This window comes from Idiotropiscis lumnitzeri, chromosome 10, assembly GCF_059441095.1.
Source record: "Idiotropiscis lumnitzeri isolate Australia: NSW breed Sydney's pygmy pipehorse chromosome 10, RoL_Ilum_1.0, whole genome shotgun sequence".
Taxonomy (NCBI): domain Eukaryota; kingdom Metazoa; phylum Chordata; class Actinopteri; order Syngnathiformes; family Syngnathidae; genus Idiotropiscis; species Idiotropiscis lumnitzeri.
Window position 1 is genome coordinate 9601380 of NC_142400.1, and position 18051 is coordinate 9619430.

The window sequence follows — 18051 nt, forward strand, 5'->3', positions numbered from 1 at the left end:
CCTCCCCCCCCCCCCCCCCCAAAAAAAAATGCACTCCATTCGATACATTACCTACAACCTGCTTCACCGTTACCAGATAAGCTCAAACATAGAATTATGACTCCCCTGACCTTCTGTAGAACGTTTCTCCTGCATCTTGTTCATGTTGGATTCACATTGAGCAGACCCTTCACATACATACTTCTTGCATGAAAGCGACTTGAAGACAAGGTGAACTGTGTAATTAAATGATGAGGTCATGGGGTCACAAAGTGAGAGATGCCAAGTGTTGAAAGCGTCTCCATTTGACGGTTCAAGTTTTTTTTTTTACGTGACAGACACTAATGCGGTTTCATTTGTCTTTACGCTGCACTGTCAGACTTGCCACAGGAGTTCATTGTGTTATTAATACGCTTGTAAAGCTCAGTTAAGTAAAACAGACTGTCCAAAGGGGTTTTTCTCAGTCCATTATCATCATCTCTTTGTAAATGTTTTTAATACGAGAGGCTGGGCTGTGCAGTTGCGTTACGGCCAGGTCTCCCAATACAATACAAATTTAACAGGCCCAGCATTTTACATTTGCGCAATCAACTGGATTTTAAAACGTGTCTTTAAAAAGATAATAATCCTTGGTTATGACTGAGATCTGAAATCTAAAGGTTCCTCGTTTATGGCCATAATCAGATAATTAAAATTAAAAATTAAGCATTATTATTTTTGTGAAGTAGATTTTTAGATCCTGCTCTTGTCTTGGGTTGCTGACAACAGATTCACCACCTTCATGAGCAAACTCCCGTTTTAGAGATTTCTTACAACACACCACTAAATAAAAGGTTTACTGAAATTATGATGATCTTGCCGCAATTTAATCAAACAATTACTGTAATGGAAGCCATGACTTAATTCGGTTGTATGAGAGTGCGCGTGCGTGTGCGTGCGTGTGCGTGTGGGATATTCACGTAAGTTAACTGTGTTTACTGCCACCTAGTGGTAGAGAATTTAATTGGTCTGTTTGTCACTATATGTCAGTGGCATAGATACATAAGCAAATTCTTTGTTGTAAGTAAATCATTTTCAGACCAAATAGGTGATATTAGATATTCGACAGTTGGTGATCTCTCATGGAACCAGTCGTTTCGATTCAATAATTAAATTTTGCGAGGCAAGCAAACGTTGTGTATGTCAGAGTGCATGGAAGTTAAAGTTTCCTAATTTGCCGCGAATGTGTACGTTACAAATTTCACTTTGATTTTGTTTATTTTTCAAGCACCAATTAAAAGGATGGATTAATTTCCCCATGAGGAAAACGCGCCATATAAGGAGCGATGACGGGCGGTTTGGGCGCTCAGTTGTGGTTTGTCCCTGCTTTAATGACGGCGCGTGTGTGAGTAGGGGTGGTAAAAGTTTGGAGCAGGGGGCGGGGGTGGGACTGAGTTGCATTGTGGAGGTTCCCAAGCAGCAGACCTGCTGCTGGCTTGAAGGGGGTCAGAAGAAGGAGAAGATCCGGGGGTGGAGCGCGGTGATCCAGACGGACTCCAGGCGGCATCTGAAGCGACCTCACCTGCACGCGGTGGGACCTCCATCCGGCTGCCTCTCAGTTGAACCGGGGATTGTAAACTGCGGGATGGAGCGTTCATGGGACATGGGAGTGTTCACATTCAGGCTACTCTCCCTCCTCTGGTGCGCGCCAAGTGGGGTATGGAGCTTCAACCTTTACGCGCAGCATCCCACGGTGTACCGCGGACCGAGTGGGAGTTATTTCGGTTATTCCGTGGACTTCTACCAGGCCAGCAGCAGCAGTAACACGTGAGTGGCAACTTCGTTGACCGTAAAGTTACAGATTGACTTGCATCATCCTTTATGAAGTCCTTTTGCTCAATTCTTGAAGTGCATTCTCATTTCAACAATAAATATAATATCGCACTCAAATCTTATTAATTTAATAATATATTCAGTAGAGTGACTACGGAGCAGCACTGTATCATTTAGACAGTTATTTAATGCTGTTTTTATTAGTCATGTGGCAAAATGAGGTAACCATCTTTTTTTTATTGGATCTCATATTGTGTTGTGTATTATAGTGGGGGTGAGAAAAATATCAGCATGTGATGTTTTTTTCTGTGGTAGAATTTGATGCACTAATATCAAATATTAATATACAATTTTGACCTTTTAATATTAAGTGACTCGACACATTGGCTTCCATTTGCAGTCAACACTCCTCTATCTGTCTGTCTGTTTCTAGCTAGGTGGCTAGCTAGCTATCTAGCTATCTAGTTAGCTTGTTAGCTAATTAGCATTCTGTGTATATATACATGAACCATGCATATACATATATATATATATATATATACACACACTCAGATATATGCAGATATGTATCTGTATGTAAGTATATATTAGGGCTGTAACTAAGAATTATTTTAATAATGAATTTGTTGATTATTTTGTCGATTAATTGATTAACCTGATTAAAATAAAATATTTGCATTCCTTTATCTAAAAACAGGACATTTTTTTCAAATTGACGGTGCATAAAACGTCTTGAACTGAATTTTCTTTTTCTATGATTCTGTTACTGTTTTGGTCCATATAATGTCATAAAAAGGGTACATAATACGTTGATCGGTGTAATCCGAAATCAAAGCAGATATTTGCAAATTTCTTCCTGTTTTGATTCAACACACTGATTTGGACAGTTTTAGGTATCTAAACAATTAATTCTTGAATATAATTATCTATGAATTTGACCGCTTTTTGATTTAAAAGATGCGGGTGCATCAAATTGAACCAAATCAGATCATTCCACTTCAAAATAATTCGAGATATGTATTGAATCCTCGTTTATGAAGATACGAACACTCCTAATATATTTATATAGAGAGATATGAAATTGACGGATGCAGACTCGTGTTTTATGTTATCTCGCAATGTGATTTGTATCACCCATTGCCCTTTCCATGCATTTCTTGAAAGATACATTTTTGTCCCAGGTTTAGCGTGTTGGTAGGAGCTCCCAAGGCCAACACCTCCCAGCCTGGCATTGTGGAAGCCGGGTCCGTCTACTACTGCCCTTGGCCGGGCCTGCCTGACAGCTGCAGGCAAATACCCTTTGACAACGCCAGTAAGTTCCCGCCGTTATTTTGTTCTGGAGTGAGAGCTGTCTTAATATATTTTATGATGGTTTGTACGTGAAAAAGTGCTTGTGCACATATGTCTCTTTTATAGCTAAAGGTGACCTCAGTTGTCAACATTTGGAGCCAATGAGTTAATTGTAAGTGAGTCGGCCCGTTGTTGTTGTTTGCATGGAAAAACAAGAACGATAAGACATATGGCTTTTATCAAAAAGATGGCTGGCATGTTTACTGGTTCAAGACTGAATAGTTTTGATATGCAAAGTATCCAATCAGCCTCTGCTCCATCTCCAATGTTGTGTGCGGTGGATGGAGGTTAAAATCCAGAACAAGTGAGAACTCAAGAAAGGCAGGGGGGTGCGGGGAGGGGGGTTGCTTTGTATGCACATGGGAATTTAGTTCCCTTACGGAAGAAAGAAGGGGGACTGGGTGAGGTCTGCTTTTCATTACATCTTGAAAATGTATCCCTGTCTCCTTTCCCCTCCTCTTGTCTCCACTTCTCCTCCATCAATCCACCCCCTCTCTCTTTCTCTCTCTTGAAGATGACTCAACAGCCTCAAAATGAGAGGGCAAAAATGACTTTTTCATGCCTACTTGGCTGGAGGAAATAGCTTGAAATCAGCATCTGAGCAGCATCAAATTTGAAGGCTTTATAACGAAAAGTTATGACCGCGCACATGGAAATAAAAGACTGCGTTATATACTGCATACACTGTATGTGCGTCACGGCTGGAGTCCACCTCTCGCTTTGTTGTTTGAATGACCTTTTTTCTGCAACTGTCATTTGGGGTATATAAAACAGGATCTGGAAAGGGGTGGTGCAGAGGCCGAGGAAGAAGCCATACATTTTCAGTGAGCATCTAGATAAAGGTGCATTTGTGACACTGTAGCATCAATGGAATTCTTCTCCATCTTCCAGAACGAATGGTACCGCCTTTCAGTTTGTCATAAACCAGGAAGTAGCACTGAGTATTATACTTGTACTTAGTGTCCGTCTTCTTTTCTACTCTCACTTGTTACTTTCCACTCGAAACGCTTATACTTTTTTACTTGAAGGGGAAGCCGAGTCAAAAATCGTCTTCACATATGTTCTATGCATCCCCACTTGTCTAAATATGGCATTATGATTAATATTGTGGAATATGAATTAAGCAGTAACATTCACCAGTTTTTCATTCCCTCAAGGCTTGGGTAGCGACCAATCACGGCTGAGCGTGTGAAGGTCAGATGAACAACTGTATGTAAAATAGCTGAGCCATGATCGGTCAGGACCTGAGCCCTGAGCGACTGTGATGTCATTTTTAGCCGAAAGAAGTGATGACCTTGAGGCGGCTAAAAATTGGTGGATTTTACCGCTTAATTCATATTCTACAAACAAAGTGTTTATCGGAAAACCGTGTTTAGACTCGTGGGGACGCATAGAAAATGCGATTGTAGACACTTTTTTTTTGCTTGACTTGCCTTTTAAAAGCTTTGCTTAGTGGTCAACCGTGAATTATGTAGGGCTGGAATCGATTCTGTTTTCCAAAATTGATTCGATTCGATTCACAAAGGCCCAATTCAATTAGATTTTCCAATTCAATTTGATTGCTATTCAAGTCAGTTTAGGATTTCACGCAATACCAATTTTACTTTCTTATGGAAGAAGCAATGCTGCATGGAGTAGAAACTTCTTGCCCTAACTTGGTGCCTTAGTAAAAATATTGATATTTACATTAATAACTGAAACCAATGCAGTTACATTAATTATGTATGTCTTATTGAACATGACCTGATCAAAACAATAAACAATAATCGAATTAAATTCCAATCACTGGGCAAGCTGTGTAAATAAAGTGGCAAAAGCAAACTGAAAACTCATGACATTCACATTCAACATGATACATAATCAACTGATGGGGTAATTATTATTCCTATCCCTCCGTTGGGATACCTTCTGCAACTGTATAAAACAAGTGAGTGGACATATGGTTCATGGAAGTTCCCTGGTTACATATCTGTTGATTTTATTCTGCTAATTCTGGTTGCTAATTCTGAGGTAATTCTTTGCAAAAGCTTCGTTTTTCTGGTTTGATTGCATGTCCTGCAAGCACCAGAGGCAGCAAGTGTGTGCTTGTATGCGTGCAGTAATCTAAATACCAGCGTGTGTATCTCTTTGTGCGCTCGTGGGTGATTGATGATCGAGGCCATGGTGGATTTTTCTAGAGTTACAGCCGCCCCATTATTACAGGTACAAACCAGAGAGGGGATGAAGCACACATGTACACAATAACCAAGGGGCTAGCATGGCAAACATCTGTGTGTGTGCATGTGTGTGTGTCTTGCTGGTTATTGTCCACACATTAATTTCACATGCAGCAGATTAAGTGTACGTACCTGCGTGGAAGCAGTGACAAAAGGCAGACTTGTCGTGTCATGTCAGCATTGTGGCGGATGGAAGACCAAAACCGGTTAGTGGGACAGATGGACTGTATGAACAAAAGTATTGGGACACCTCCTGAGCATACAGGAAAGGAACATAAAAGAAATAGGAATGCCATTTAATAGTTGTGGATGGATGGATTGATGGATGGAAGGATGGATGGATGATGGAACTGATGTCAAAGGCGTTTTTTTTTGTTGTTTTTTTTAAATATACAGAAGATGGACGAATGGGAGGATTGTGACACTGATGTTGAAGGCTTTTTTTTCAATTTGAGTGGATTGTGTTCCAAACCAAACTACAGCAATATGTTGTATTTGTATGTAGGAAATTTGTAACGGCAATCAATGACTTATACTTGATATATCTATTTCCTATAGCGCACGTCTTCATTAGGGTAGCGTGTGAACTGGAGCCAAGCCCAGTTAACTGGGCAAGCGGCAGCGTACATTATGGACTACTAACCAGCTAAGAGCACCTAATGATAATTAAATCTGTTAAATTGACTGCAGCAGCCAGAGGTGCCGTTGATGCAGTCCTAACTGGTTTCTGATCTAAAGAGGAACAACATGAGCATTAAAACAGCAATTCAGAACATTCAGAAGCAGATTGATGACTGTTTCCATTTTTATTCAACAAAGAAAATTGAGTCTACTCGTAACATAACATCAATGTCTGACTCGAGCCTGAAAGCATGAATAAAAAAAAAAAACGTTGTTACATTGATTTCTCAGGGAAATCAATCAGTCAGTCAAAGGATGACGGATGTTCCATGTTCACCACGGCCAATCATTTTTGTGAAGTGGTCAACCCAGCATGTGCGCATGCATAGTGCGAGTTTGAGTGAACGTGTTAAAGGAAGGTGTTTAACAAGGTTGAGGGGTACACGTTCCTAAAGAGACCCAGCTGCAATAATGTTGGAAAATATCCTCAAAAAAAAACACTAAACCTAACACAATTCGGTTAAACCAGCAGGGAGATGCTTGTAATGTGTTTGTCTCACAGGTGTTGTTATATTTTATGACGCCAGCTTAGTTTTAAAAAGGAACATTTACATCCTGACAAATGTGTTTCTGTGAAGCAAATGTTATTTTTGGTTTTAGACTTTGTTACATCTACGACAAATGTTTCCATCCTCGCACTCTACAAGAATGGAGTCAGTGTCAAGCCTCGTGACATCTTTTCATGGCATCATTAATGATTTTGCGGCATTTTTTTGTTGATTCTTCTCCACAGATAACCGCATGATCAAGGTAAATGGCAGCAGAGAACCTTTGGAATTTAAGTCCCATCAGTGGTTTGGAGCATCTGTAAGGACACACAAAGGCAAAGTGGTGGTGAGTAGTCATTGCAAAATTGTAATAAAATGTCATTGTCGCAGAAAAATGAAACGCCGTTTAGCAGCTCCGGTTTTAGTGGCACGTCAGACTATATAAATCACAGCAAACAATGTGCAACGAGGCGCATTATGTAGATGCCAGAGATCTGCTGCAGTAAAAAGGACTCATTAGCCGTGTGCTGTAATATGAGTATCAATATGACCTTAGTTTAGAATGTGACAATAATAATGAAATATATGACTATTACTATTTAATGGTGTGTTTTAAAAGTTGAGAAAAAATGAATGAAAAAATGAATCTGGTGAAGTAAAAACGATACATCGTGTCGTGTGTATGTTGAAATATTGATGTACCGTATATTATTTAGGGCCGGCCAGCCACTTGTCGCGGCTCAATTTCCAAATAATAATCGACTGGACTTTTGCTGAAAAAACACAAATATTATCTTACCTTCTCAGGCAACTCTAAATGCTATTCAGTATGTATGGGCAGGAAGTAATTGGCAAGCATGGCTGACATCACGTTATGCTGTGCGAATTCCGTAACCAGACACACGTGAGCTCAAGATAAAAACGGGCGTATGTATGACCACACAGTTGCGTTTTGTATTGGACATTTTCTTTTAGATATATTTTTTTCTTTGTTATTTATCATGAGTGTCATAAAAAAAAAAAAAGCAAATAATGATCAAATAAATTTGACTTTCTGCTCCTCCACTGCTTTTGAGCTTGTTTTTCAAACCGTAAACTTGTGATGTATTGTGCAGGCATGTGCTCCTCTCTACCACTGGCGTACGGTGAAGCTGAGCGGGGAGATGGATCCCGTGGGGACGTGCTACGTTGCCGTCCAGAACTTTAGTGCCTACGCAGAATACTCGCCATGTCGGACCAGTGAGTCACTCTACGATTTCCGCCTCTGCTTCGTTTCCACCTCACCTATTCTTCATTTCCGCCGTTGCAGCTGTCCATATCAATCCAAATGTATTGCATGCACTCACTGGCCACAACTTAATGTTCAAATCAATTTGCGAGGCCTTCATTTAACAATAAGTTTTATGATGTACTTCTAACTTGATCCTCTAACTATCTGCAATAAATCTATTGTTATTGAAGTGGGCTATTCAGAAGTATTTAATGTTAAATTAAATATAGACTAGCTGTGGTTGCCATAAAATTCCGATTAAATTGGATTGTCAGAGAGCTTTTAATTTTTCAAATTGTTCTACTAAGTCAGTGATTCGCAAATGTTTTTCACCAAGTACTACCCGCAAATATATGTTGCGTGAAAATACCATCATCATGACCAACATTAAACTACAGTAGCATAGTAGGCCCAAGTTTTCATAAAAAATATACAGAAGTTTCAGGGGTGGGCAAACTTTTTGATTGGCGGGCCACAATGGGTTCTAAAATTTGACAGAGGGGCCGGACCAGGAGCAGATAGATCGAGTGTCTTGGTAACCTCACCTCATCGGAGAAAAAAAATGCATTTAATTTTAAAAGAAAGTGAACAAAAGCATTACAACAACATATATGTCTTTGAAAAACCGCAGTATTTAGAAAATAAAACATTAACAAGGTTTATTTATTTAATTTTTTTCAAGTTTGGCGGGCCGGATTAAAACGTTTAACGGGCCGCAGGTGGCCCCCGGGCCGTATTTTGCCCACGCCTGATTTAGTGTGTTAGGTTGCATTCTTGTACAACTGCCTCGTCCTATGTAATGTGAATAATTTTGATACCTTTTTTTAAGAATCAGATTATTAGAAACAGTTGTCATTCTGACACAGTTACTGCAAACTACAATCACAGTGATCTTAATAGTTGAATTAACACGTTTCTAAAAAAAAACAAAAAAAAACTACTTTGTCTATATAATGGCAAACATAACAGTTATCTGATACAGTCCTTGATGCATCTGATTTGATTGCGCAAGGCTACCTGATTCGGTGTCTGTCAAAAAAAATCGTAGAAATCGTATCTTACTATCTCATGCTGTTCCTCCCAGTTGCACCCTACATAAATGGAGTTGTTACTTCACATCTCACTTTCAAGTCTCCCCCCACTGATAGCATATCTGTGTCTTTTTTCTGTCATCTTAATGGGCTTGTAGGGATTTTCCTGCCTTGCACCCTAACCCTTCCGCCCTCGCATCCAGGTCCCTCCTGCTTATACTTCTCCCGGCCGGGTGATTTGAGCATGATAAGGACGAATGGTGGCTATCGGGTGGCACATCATAAACAATAGATAAAATTGCGGTATTTAACGTCTGGACCTCCGCTAATAAATGTCTCACTGTTCACACTTAAAAATTCCAAGCGCTCCCTCTGGTCATCGCATAGATATGCATTTTGTTGTGTGTGTGTGTGGGGGGGGGGGGGGGGGTGTGCCAGTGCAAACAAAGCCCCACTTAACACAGTGCACCATGTTGCTCTCCAGGGAGACATAAAGCTGCGCCATATTTCCTATCATATGTCCAATTTCTGCGCCTCCGCTAACACTTGAATGTGCACCCTCCCTACCTCCCATAAATCACGTCGTGTTTATACACTCGTGCGTTGTTACACATCGTCAAGCTTCACCTCGGGGTGCCTCCAACATGGGGAACAATCCCTCCTTCTGATTTTCATGCGCAGTTAGATGACGTAATTAAAATAAAAACATGTCTTCGACCATATTGTTTTTCTTTTTTTTTTTTCTTTTTTCATTTAATTGTTTCATATGATATGAGACATACTCTCCTGTGTCAGATGAGCGTTTAGCTCCAGAATAAAAACCTTTCCACTGATTAAAACAAATGACATGCTGCCTCTTAACGGTTAATTGAATGTGTCTGTGTGTGTGTGTGTGCGTGCGTGTGTGTGCGTGGTTTGCAGATGATCCAGACCCGGAGGGGCAGGGCTTCTGCCAGGCGGGCTTCAGTGTGGATTTCACAAAGGTATGAATGAATGCAACACAAACACAATACTGGCAAAGTCTCCCTGAACGCATCACAACACGTCCCTTCTTAAAGTTACAAGCGGACACCTCCCTTTTGAGATTTATAGTGAAAGATGGGAGCCTGTTTGTCCCATGGGGAGTCTCTCGTCCCAATGCGCCTCTTAAAACAATAGACTAAATACACACATATGCATTCTTTCACTGTAAAGTCAGCGCGACCTTTAACCTCCATCTCACGGTCCGACGTCACCCTTCCTGTACAGGAAGCTCTCAGTCTTCAAAGGTTGTCAACATGTTTGACAGCAAGAATCAAATGTACACATGTGCATAGAGGACCACATTTGTAGCCACGCAAATAGTCACATGCACTCACAAGTTCCTGTCACATGACTGACCGCAAGTAATTGTATTTATTCCAGGAAGGAAGGCTGGTGGTAGGAGGCCCTGGAAGCTTTTACTGGCAAGGTAAATGCACGCTATGCATTCGCTAAAGTGATGGAGTGGAACCGTTGAAGTCAAATAAGTTCAAATTCACCCAAACATGGTGACTGGAATGTAAACAGAGATATTTAATGAGGGCCTGAAATGCGCTGCAACTCCAATCCATGAATTAGCCGCTCCATCCATTTTCTATACCAACTATCCTCATTTGAGTCACGGGTGAGCTGGAGCCCCGAAAAATTTTCTCGCACGTTTAAAACACATTGAAAAGAGCTTCCTTTCCCTGACTGGTGTAAATCCTGCTCAGCGAAACTCTTGGGTTAGTCAGATGTTGGTAATTTTGGAGATGAGCGTAAACCGGCGGATCTGCACGAGGGGGGGCTGCGCCACTGTGGCAGTAGTTACAGACAACTTCAACTAGTACAGGAAATTTTCTTTCCAAAGTGGTAAATGTTTGACCAAGGAGCGAGTTATTTTCCACATGAAAAAAAAATGAAGTTAGACTAGCAATCACGTAATAATTCAAATTTTCCCAAGGTGATGAGCACAACACCTCCACTCACCACCACTACCATCACCACACACCCTCATGCACACTTTGTGGTGCACTTGCCAGATAAGCAGTGTCATCACAAAGATATGATAGAGACTCTGACAAAGCTCATTGGAGGAGGAAGCTGTGAGAAGGAAAAGTGGGGGAGGGGGAGGGAGGGGGATAGCGGGTCATTAAGGAGATGACAGTAACGTGTTGCAGAAGGCCGTGAAAGGGATGCGAGGTGAGCGGGGGGGTTAAGGATTTAGACAGCGCAGATGCATTTCCTGCTCGATGGATTGCTTCCAGGATGTGGAGTCCGAGCAGAATGCCGAAATGTCGTAGAAGCGGAGTTCACCCGTGCAAGCGTGCCAGTACTCCCACTAATCCAGGTGTGCTCCCCGTGAGACCTCCTTTTTCTCTTCACTTATTCTAAATTTGGGAAAACACTGTTGTGCAAAAGCACATTCATCTCTTATTTCCTGTTGGTGCATTTATTCAAAATGGAATAAAAAGCGCACACTTGCATGAAGGTTGAACATTTTGGCGCAAGGAGATTGGTTACGTAGGATGACAAAACAGTGAGACTTTACCTTGAGGATGCATTACATGCTGGCGCTGGTGGAATATTTGTTGCCCCGTGACTCAAATGGAGAAAAAAAAATAGAAAATAAATCAGTCTTGAAACAGCAAAACAATAATCATAGAGTTTGTTGATGATGATGGGGTGGTACCATTTTTGTTTCTGTTACAATTACAGGGAATTTTTCTATCTGAGCTCATGAGAGAAAAAATAAATTCCTCAAACAAAAATGAAAAAAAAAACAATATGGAAGGTCGTATTTGTGTGTGTTTTTTTTTCCTCAACAGTGGGAATGTTCCTTCATGATTCAGGAAATAAATAATTGCTCCGGGCTGTGAATGTAAGACTTTAGTAATTGATGGACCGGACTCTAGCTCTCACATCCTATTAGTGTGTTTTTGTTTGTTCTTCCCTCTTTATCACTGGAGGAGCAGTCACATGTTGTCTCAATTTGACACAAAAAGAATCAAACAGAAAATTAATTCTTCTGACCAAATATTTGAGTTTTGTTTGTTAATAGACAGACTGGTTTACAGTATATGATATGATTTTTTTTTGGGGGGGGGGGGGCAAGAGAAATGAGAAAGTAAACTTTTTTGGCAACATAAAACGCTTTGTTCATCTTTTGTAGATTGTGTCATTTTTCTTAGTCATGCTAACCAGCTAGCACACCCAAAAACGGGCTATCAAAACAACACACTCGTACACTTTTAGTATGGATTTAAAAAGAAAAAAGGCAGACAAAGCTGTTTAGAAAGCACCAAACAATATTTGTGTGATTGAGTTTTGTTGTTTGTTAGTGGTGCCGTTGTTACTTAGCATATAAAAGCCTCAGCAGACTACACTAATGGACTGTTCCCTCATCTCGGCAAGGCCGGCTGCATCCAGTTAAATGACTTCCTCTTAATGTTTATAAAAGCACTTTGCCTGGATTTTATAGACTATAATATGAAACAATCATCATCAGCAGTGGAGCCTCAGTCATGTATACTCCCTGGACACTTCATTAGGTACACTCACACGATATCCAATACGCGGCCTGTATCAAACATTTAAAAAGATAATAACGCTCCGTTTTGATTGACACCACCAGGGAGGCATTCATTCGACAATGTGTTTATTATTTTGGCTGTAGTTTGCAGTGGAGGTGAAATTCAGCGTATCTGCGACCAACGTATTATAAACACCTGTCAGTGTGATAGCGTGCAGCACTCCAACCACCACAATATGCAGATTCCGAACTTGTGCTTCACGTTGCGGCCAGTGAGTGTCTGGTCAGCCCGTTAGTTGGTGCTCGATTACAAAAACATGTGCCATTAATCAAAGTTAATGGTGAGTTTAATGTGTTGATGTGTTATTTTGGGAGATAAAGTCAGGCCAAGTAGGCAATGTTGAGCTGCCAGGAGGGTTAAGAGCGCACCGTTTCCTCTCCCCGAGTCCAAACATGCGCGCACATGCACATTAAAGAGGATTTATGGAAGGTCGAGTACAGCCGTAGATAAAACGCTTTGTTTGCTTGACCTGCTGTTCAACGGCGGAGCAAAGGTGTTGTTTGTGTCCCGGCAAGCGCGTGTAAATCACAAACACTCACGGTGAAAAAAGACAGATGTTTTCTTGAGAGTTTAAGGAACATAAGGAATACGCTTCCTGTTTTTTACTCGACTAATGATGGGTTTTAACTTCCCTCGGGGATGACGCCAATATGTCGTTAGCGCTACGTAGACGCCGTGCTAACTAGGTTCTACATTCTCACTCTGCTCGTTTATTCCATGTACAGTATCGACTATGGTTGTCTTTGTGTGTGTGCAGGTCAGGTGATGACAGCAGGCGTAGCCGAGATACTGAACGGCTACTCTTTGAAAGCTGTGCTGAGACGAGTTCCAGGAGAGAAACACACCGCCGCTGCTGAAGACACACACGATGACAGTTACCTCGGTAATGTAAAAAACTCAAAATCAACCCTCAGGAAGTGACTCCCAGCCACTAATATTCCGCGAGATATTTTCCGTTTAATAACTTTTATGTGTTCACGACAAATAATGTCTTGGTTCGATTATCACGATTACTATTAGTGCTCTTCCCCTGCCACCGCATATAATCTTTATTTCAATGTGCAGTGTTGCCTTGAGATATGTGTGACCCCACTTATGGGTTTTTCAATTTCAGCCACATTTTTGCTTTGACTTTTGAGCGCAAACTTGAGATAGTAACGTTGTATGGTGGCTGTGAACTCAACTCAACTCTACTCATTTGTCATTACACTGCAGTAAACAAGTCATTTAAAAAGTCGCTTCAAGCTGTTTAATGCTTCTAGTTGAAGTTTGCTATCAAATAAAGAGAATTACAAATTGTATATTTGAAACAACCGCAAAAAATAGCCGCCTGCTTAATTCCATTGAAATGTTAGAGGTTTTAGAACACATTGACAGATAATAACAACACCCACTGGCATATATTCTTTATCATCTAGGAAAAGCGTTAAATTGTGATTTAATTCTTTACAATCAATAAGATGTTTTGAGATGTGTGTTTTGAGTTACAAGCATTGTCACCAAACAAATTAAACTTGTATCTCAAAGTACCACTGCATGTAATTTTTTATATCAAGGTTTGGTAGCATTCCGTGAGATTTTTCAATTGTCCCTTGGCCCACTAAATGTTCGGAAACACTTCTCCGGAGACATCGTGAAAGAAAGACAAATTTCTGACAATACGTTATAGATATGAACTTGGCTAGCATCTCATCTGGTGGGATAGTAAAAAAAAATTGTAGAACCACAATGTTATGCCTTGACTTGGAAGAGAAGTCATCAGGTGGCCACCAAGCCGGCAGTTGCCGGGTCAGCGGTGACTCGCCCGGTGACAGCTCCCATCCTTCAGGCTTTCAACTTGTGTTTGTTCTCTTGTGCCCGAGCCAACATGGTGCTCTCTCTGACGTTTCTCTCAGCCTCCGAACATCTGCTTCCCTCAAGTGGCCTCTCAGTCCAACCTTTGTCACTAGATTCCATACAGATTGAGCTGGGAATCCTCAAATTCTGACCATCATCAACCATGTAGTCCACCCCTTGTCCCAGTAATCTTTGCTGGCTTTTTCTTCTCTGGTGCTTCTTCACAGCCTCCTCTCACGGCTCTGTCCACCCCACCAGGTTTATTTTATTTCCTTCTAGGGGACAACATGATGATGTCGGAGAGTTGTGGACAGTCCTGCCTATGGGAATTGTAGTTTCCTTCCAAGTTCTGCCTCAATTTCTCATACCTACCTTGGGTGTAAACAACAGGCCCTCTCTCACCTTAGCAAAGGTGTTAAGTTGCCTCGCACGAAAATGAAGATGCATACTGTTGTACTTTCTGTTACCAAATTATCGGGTGAATCAGGCAACTCCGTGTGTCGGGATATTCAAAGAGTCGCAACACGGCCCCAAAAACTGTAGACACAGACTTGCGCCGGCCCAAAAATTAAATTCCGCCCTTTTTTTACGAGAGGGGCAGGGGCGCCAGTCTAGCTAAATGGGGCCCTAACAGTTCGTTGTGCATTGTTATAGACCACATTAAAGCTGTGTTAGTTCCATTTATAACAGTTCTCCAGTAAATATATTTACTACACTGATACCAACGAAGAAGCATCTGTCAACATTTGAACTAAAATGTATGTAGGCAAAGATTATTGGAAAACATTTGGACAACATTTGTTTCTCTGATTCTCAAAATGACATTGCCAGACAATGGCCTGACACGCATACTTTTTAGTTCAATTTCACAATGTCATCTGTAAATGTTTCCCGAATGTCACCAACGTATCATAATTAGAAAATGATCTTTCCCTCTAGGTTACTCTGTAGCGGTGGGGGAGTTTACTGGCGATTCAGAACAAGGTGAGAAACCCAACAAAGAACACATGCAGCACTAACAACTTCAACTTGTCTCTTTTGTACTCGGGATGCTCACATCTCTGTGGCGTGTGATCGGGTGACCCAAAGGGAGCGAGTGCACAGCTGGGTGACAATGTGCAGCTCTGAACTCCCAGGCAATAATGAGAACTGTCTCTGAATGTCTGGGTCGCGACCCCCGAGGGGACACGTCTTTGGGAATTACTGATAACGGGATTTCCTGCGCTCCACTTTGACTGATTAGAATGATTAGTGGCAGGCTTCGCAGACCTCGGCAGGTTTAGTGTTACTTCTGAACTTGAACAAAATGACTAATGAGCCTGTGCTGGACGGATTTAGTAGGATTTTAAATAAAAGGAAAATGGGTGTCTGTGTTTCTTGAAAATGATTTTTTTTAGGGAAAAATGTGTTTCCTAAAAAAAAAAAAATAATAATAATAATAATAATAATAATAATAATAAACATCTCTGTGAAATAAATACTAAACTGCTGATCCTAATTGATCTTTGTTACTTACCCCATTGTCAACCAAAACAGCAGCACCGAAAACTTACTCCGATGATTTAAAGTGTGGAATCTAAACAGGCACAGTGCACAAGGATCTCTCATTCAGTACCATCGTCAATAAAAAATTAAAAAAAAAAAAGCTATCTGTATCGTTCCAAAAAAAAAATTCTATGTGAATTGCTTCCTTTTCAGGAAAAAAAATTGTCAATGCCATTGCCTCCATTTTATAGTCCATGTCCATTATTGGCGCATTTTTTCTAATCACCATTTAGTGAGATTTTTACTGAATGAGCTGTCTTTTACGAACCCCCAATACCCAACTCAAAGGCCCTCCAGCGCAACACATGTCAAACAGTCTTAAAAAGTTACACTTGCCTTGAGATGCAAGTGCTTTGGTGAGAAGCTCACGTGGTCACAGCGAAGAACTGATCGTAACCAGGTTCTAACGGGTCTGGGAAGTTGTGCTTTATGGCCTTGTGGTTATGGGGAAGAGCAGGAGGACAGAAAAGCTGTCTGGGATCGCCCTGAGATCTTAATTGCACCGCGTCGTCAGTCACTAGTGCAACAGCCGATCATTAAGTCGCTGCACTGTTTAGAGTTTAAACCCTTTGACAAAACCTCTGACAAGTACCCGTCTTTTATTGCAAGTCTTTCCCACACGTGCGCTAATTCAAGCCTATTTTGGAATTTTTCAGAGCTCCTAGCCGGAGTACCAAGAGGAGCCCAAAATTTTGGATATGTGAGTATGGACACAGGAATGCCGAACGTGCTTGTGATGTGTGTGTTTTTGCAAGGATTTGGGAGGAAATCAGACAATAAGTTGTGAACCTTTACGATCAAAGTGGCCTCAGTGCATTTGAATGACCCCTGAACTCATGTGCAAACCCCCCCAAGGGAGAAAAAAAAGGTCCCGCGGCAAAGCGCTCCACAGACATCAAGTGCTAAAAACATTTTATTTTGTAATATTCTCAGTGCTGTGAACTTTAAGACGAATACAGGTTTTTTTTTAATTATTATTATTATGAATTATTATTTAAATGAAGTTATAACAAATGAGTGTTTAAAACAACTTTTTTTTCCAGTCGATATAGTATTACTTATTGTATTGACCCCTGCTATATTCTCAGTGTTGCAAATACAAGCAGAAGAGTGAAGAGAATTTAATAGAGGATGTGTGAGAATTGTTAAGTACAATATGTAAAAAAAAAAATAAAAAATCACATGGAGGATGGAGGTGGCATATAGGTCGGTCCACATCCCGACTACGAAAATGTATAACAGATGCCAGCGTGAGTTATGAATTCATTGCGGTTATAACGCAATTCGTCATGCCAGTGTCCCAGACTTTTAGCTCAGCGGTTCATGTTCTGCGCTTCGATCCCCAAGTTGGGTGGTTTTCGCAATGTCAGGTATGGCATATCTATGTTTGTGCTACAACTAACTGATTTTGATGCAAATGAGTAATGCCGCATGGATGGCCTGGGGAAAGACGACTTCCATCCCACAACGGAGCAAGCGCCCCGTTACGCCCAATTCTGTTCGCGCAAGTCTAACAAAATACCAAAAGAAAGAAAACTCCACCCATGTGCACAGTTAGACTGCGCTTTATGCTAGACTTGCGCCCAGAACGGAAATAGGGCCCATCAAGTGCAACATTAGCTGAGGGCCCACAAATACTTGACTCAACCTGCCGCCTACAACCCAAGCTCCACCACTGGTTTGACTGTCTGACAAACGGATGTGAAAGCGTTTCCAGATTTTACCACAGTCATTTCAACTTGTTACAAGGCAACCTTCTCCTCCACCGCCACCACCATTATCGTCACGACAATAAAAACACGAGGAATCTCTCTTTTTTGTCAAGGCTTTCGGAACAATACTTTGACTCTGTTGGGTTGGTTGCGGTTCCCCACTTTTGGACCTGAAATTGTCAAGCATCGTCACCATTTGCAAAGCAGGCATGTCACAGTGGAAAGAAGCACGAGATGAGCCATGAAGAAACCCGAATCTTACAGTCGGAAATGGATATAGTTGCGTCCGCCTGGCCCGCTCTGACACTTTATGCGATGCTCTGTTTAACTGGTGTGAGCTCTTATGGGAACTTGTCCCCGGGGCTCACTGTGTCCGTCCTCCCTAATGACACACTGCTTCCGCCGCATGTGGAGGGCACTGACCCCACGTCACCCCGCTAACCCGCCTTCACACACGCGACCCCCCCCCTCGCCTTAACCTGCAATCACAGTGCAAGCAGAGTACACACACTCTGCAACACTGTGTGTTTTAAGGCTT

The 18051-nt window shown here is 41.4% G+C and overlaps 1 protein-coding gene across 1 annotated transcript in view; it reads left to right on the top strand.

The window, feature by feature from the left end:
* Positions 1–1429: 1429 nt before the first annotated feature.
* itga8 (integrin, alpha 8) overlaps positions 1430–18051 on the top strand; it is a 47299-nt gene continuing 30677 nt past the window's right edge. Inside the window, exons 1-9 of the mRNA XM_088307022.1 lie at positions 1430–1785; positions 2973–3103; positions 6772–6872; positions 7642–7765; positions 9749–9810; positions 10232–10277; positions 13178–13303; positions 15196–15240; positions 16458–16501. Coding sequence (XP_088163148.1) covers positions 1604–1785; positions 2973–3103; positions 6772–6872; positions 7642–7765; positions 9749–9810; positions 10232–10277; positions 13178–13303; positions 15196–15240; positions 16458–16501 — 861 coding nt within the window. The 5' untranslated portion in view covers positions 1430–1603. The remainder of the gene's footprint in view (positions 1786–2972; positions 3104–6771; positions 6873–7641; positions 7766–9748; positions 9811–10231; positions 10278–13177; positions 13304–15195; positions 15241–16457; positions 16502–18051) is intronic.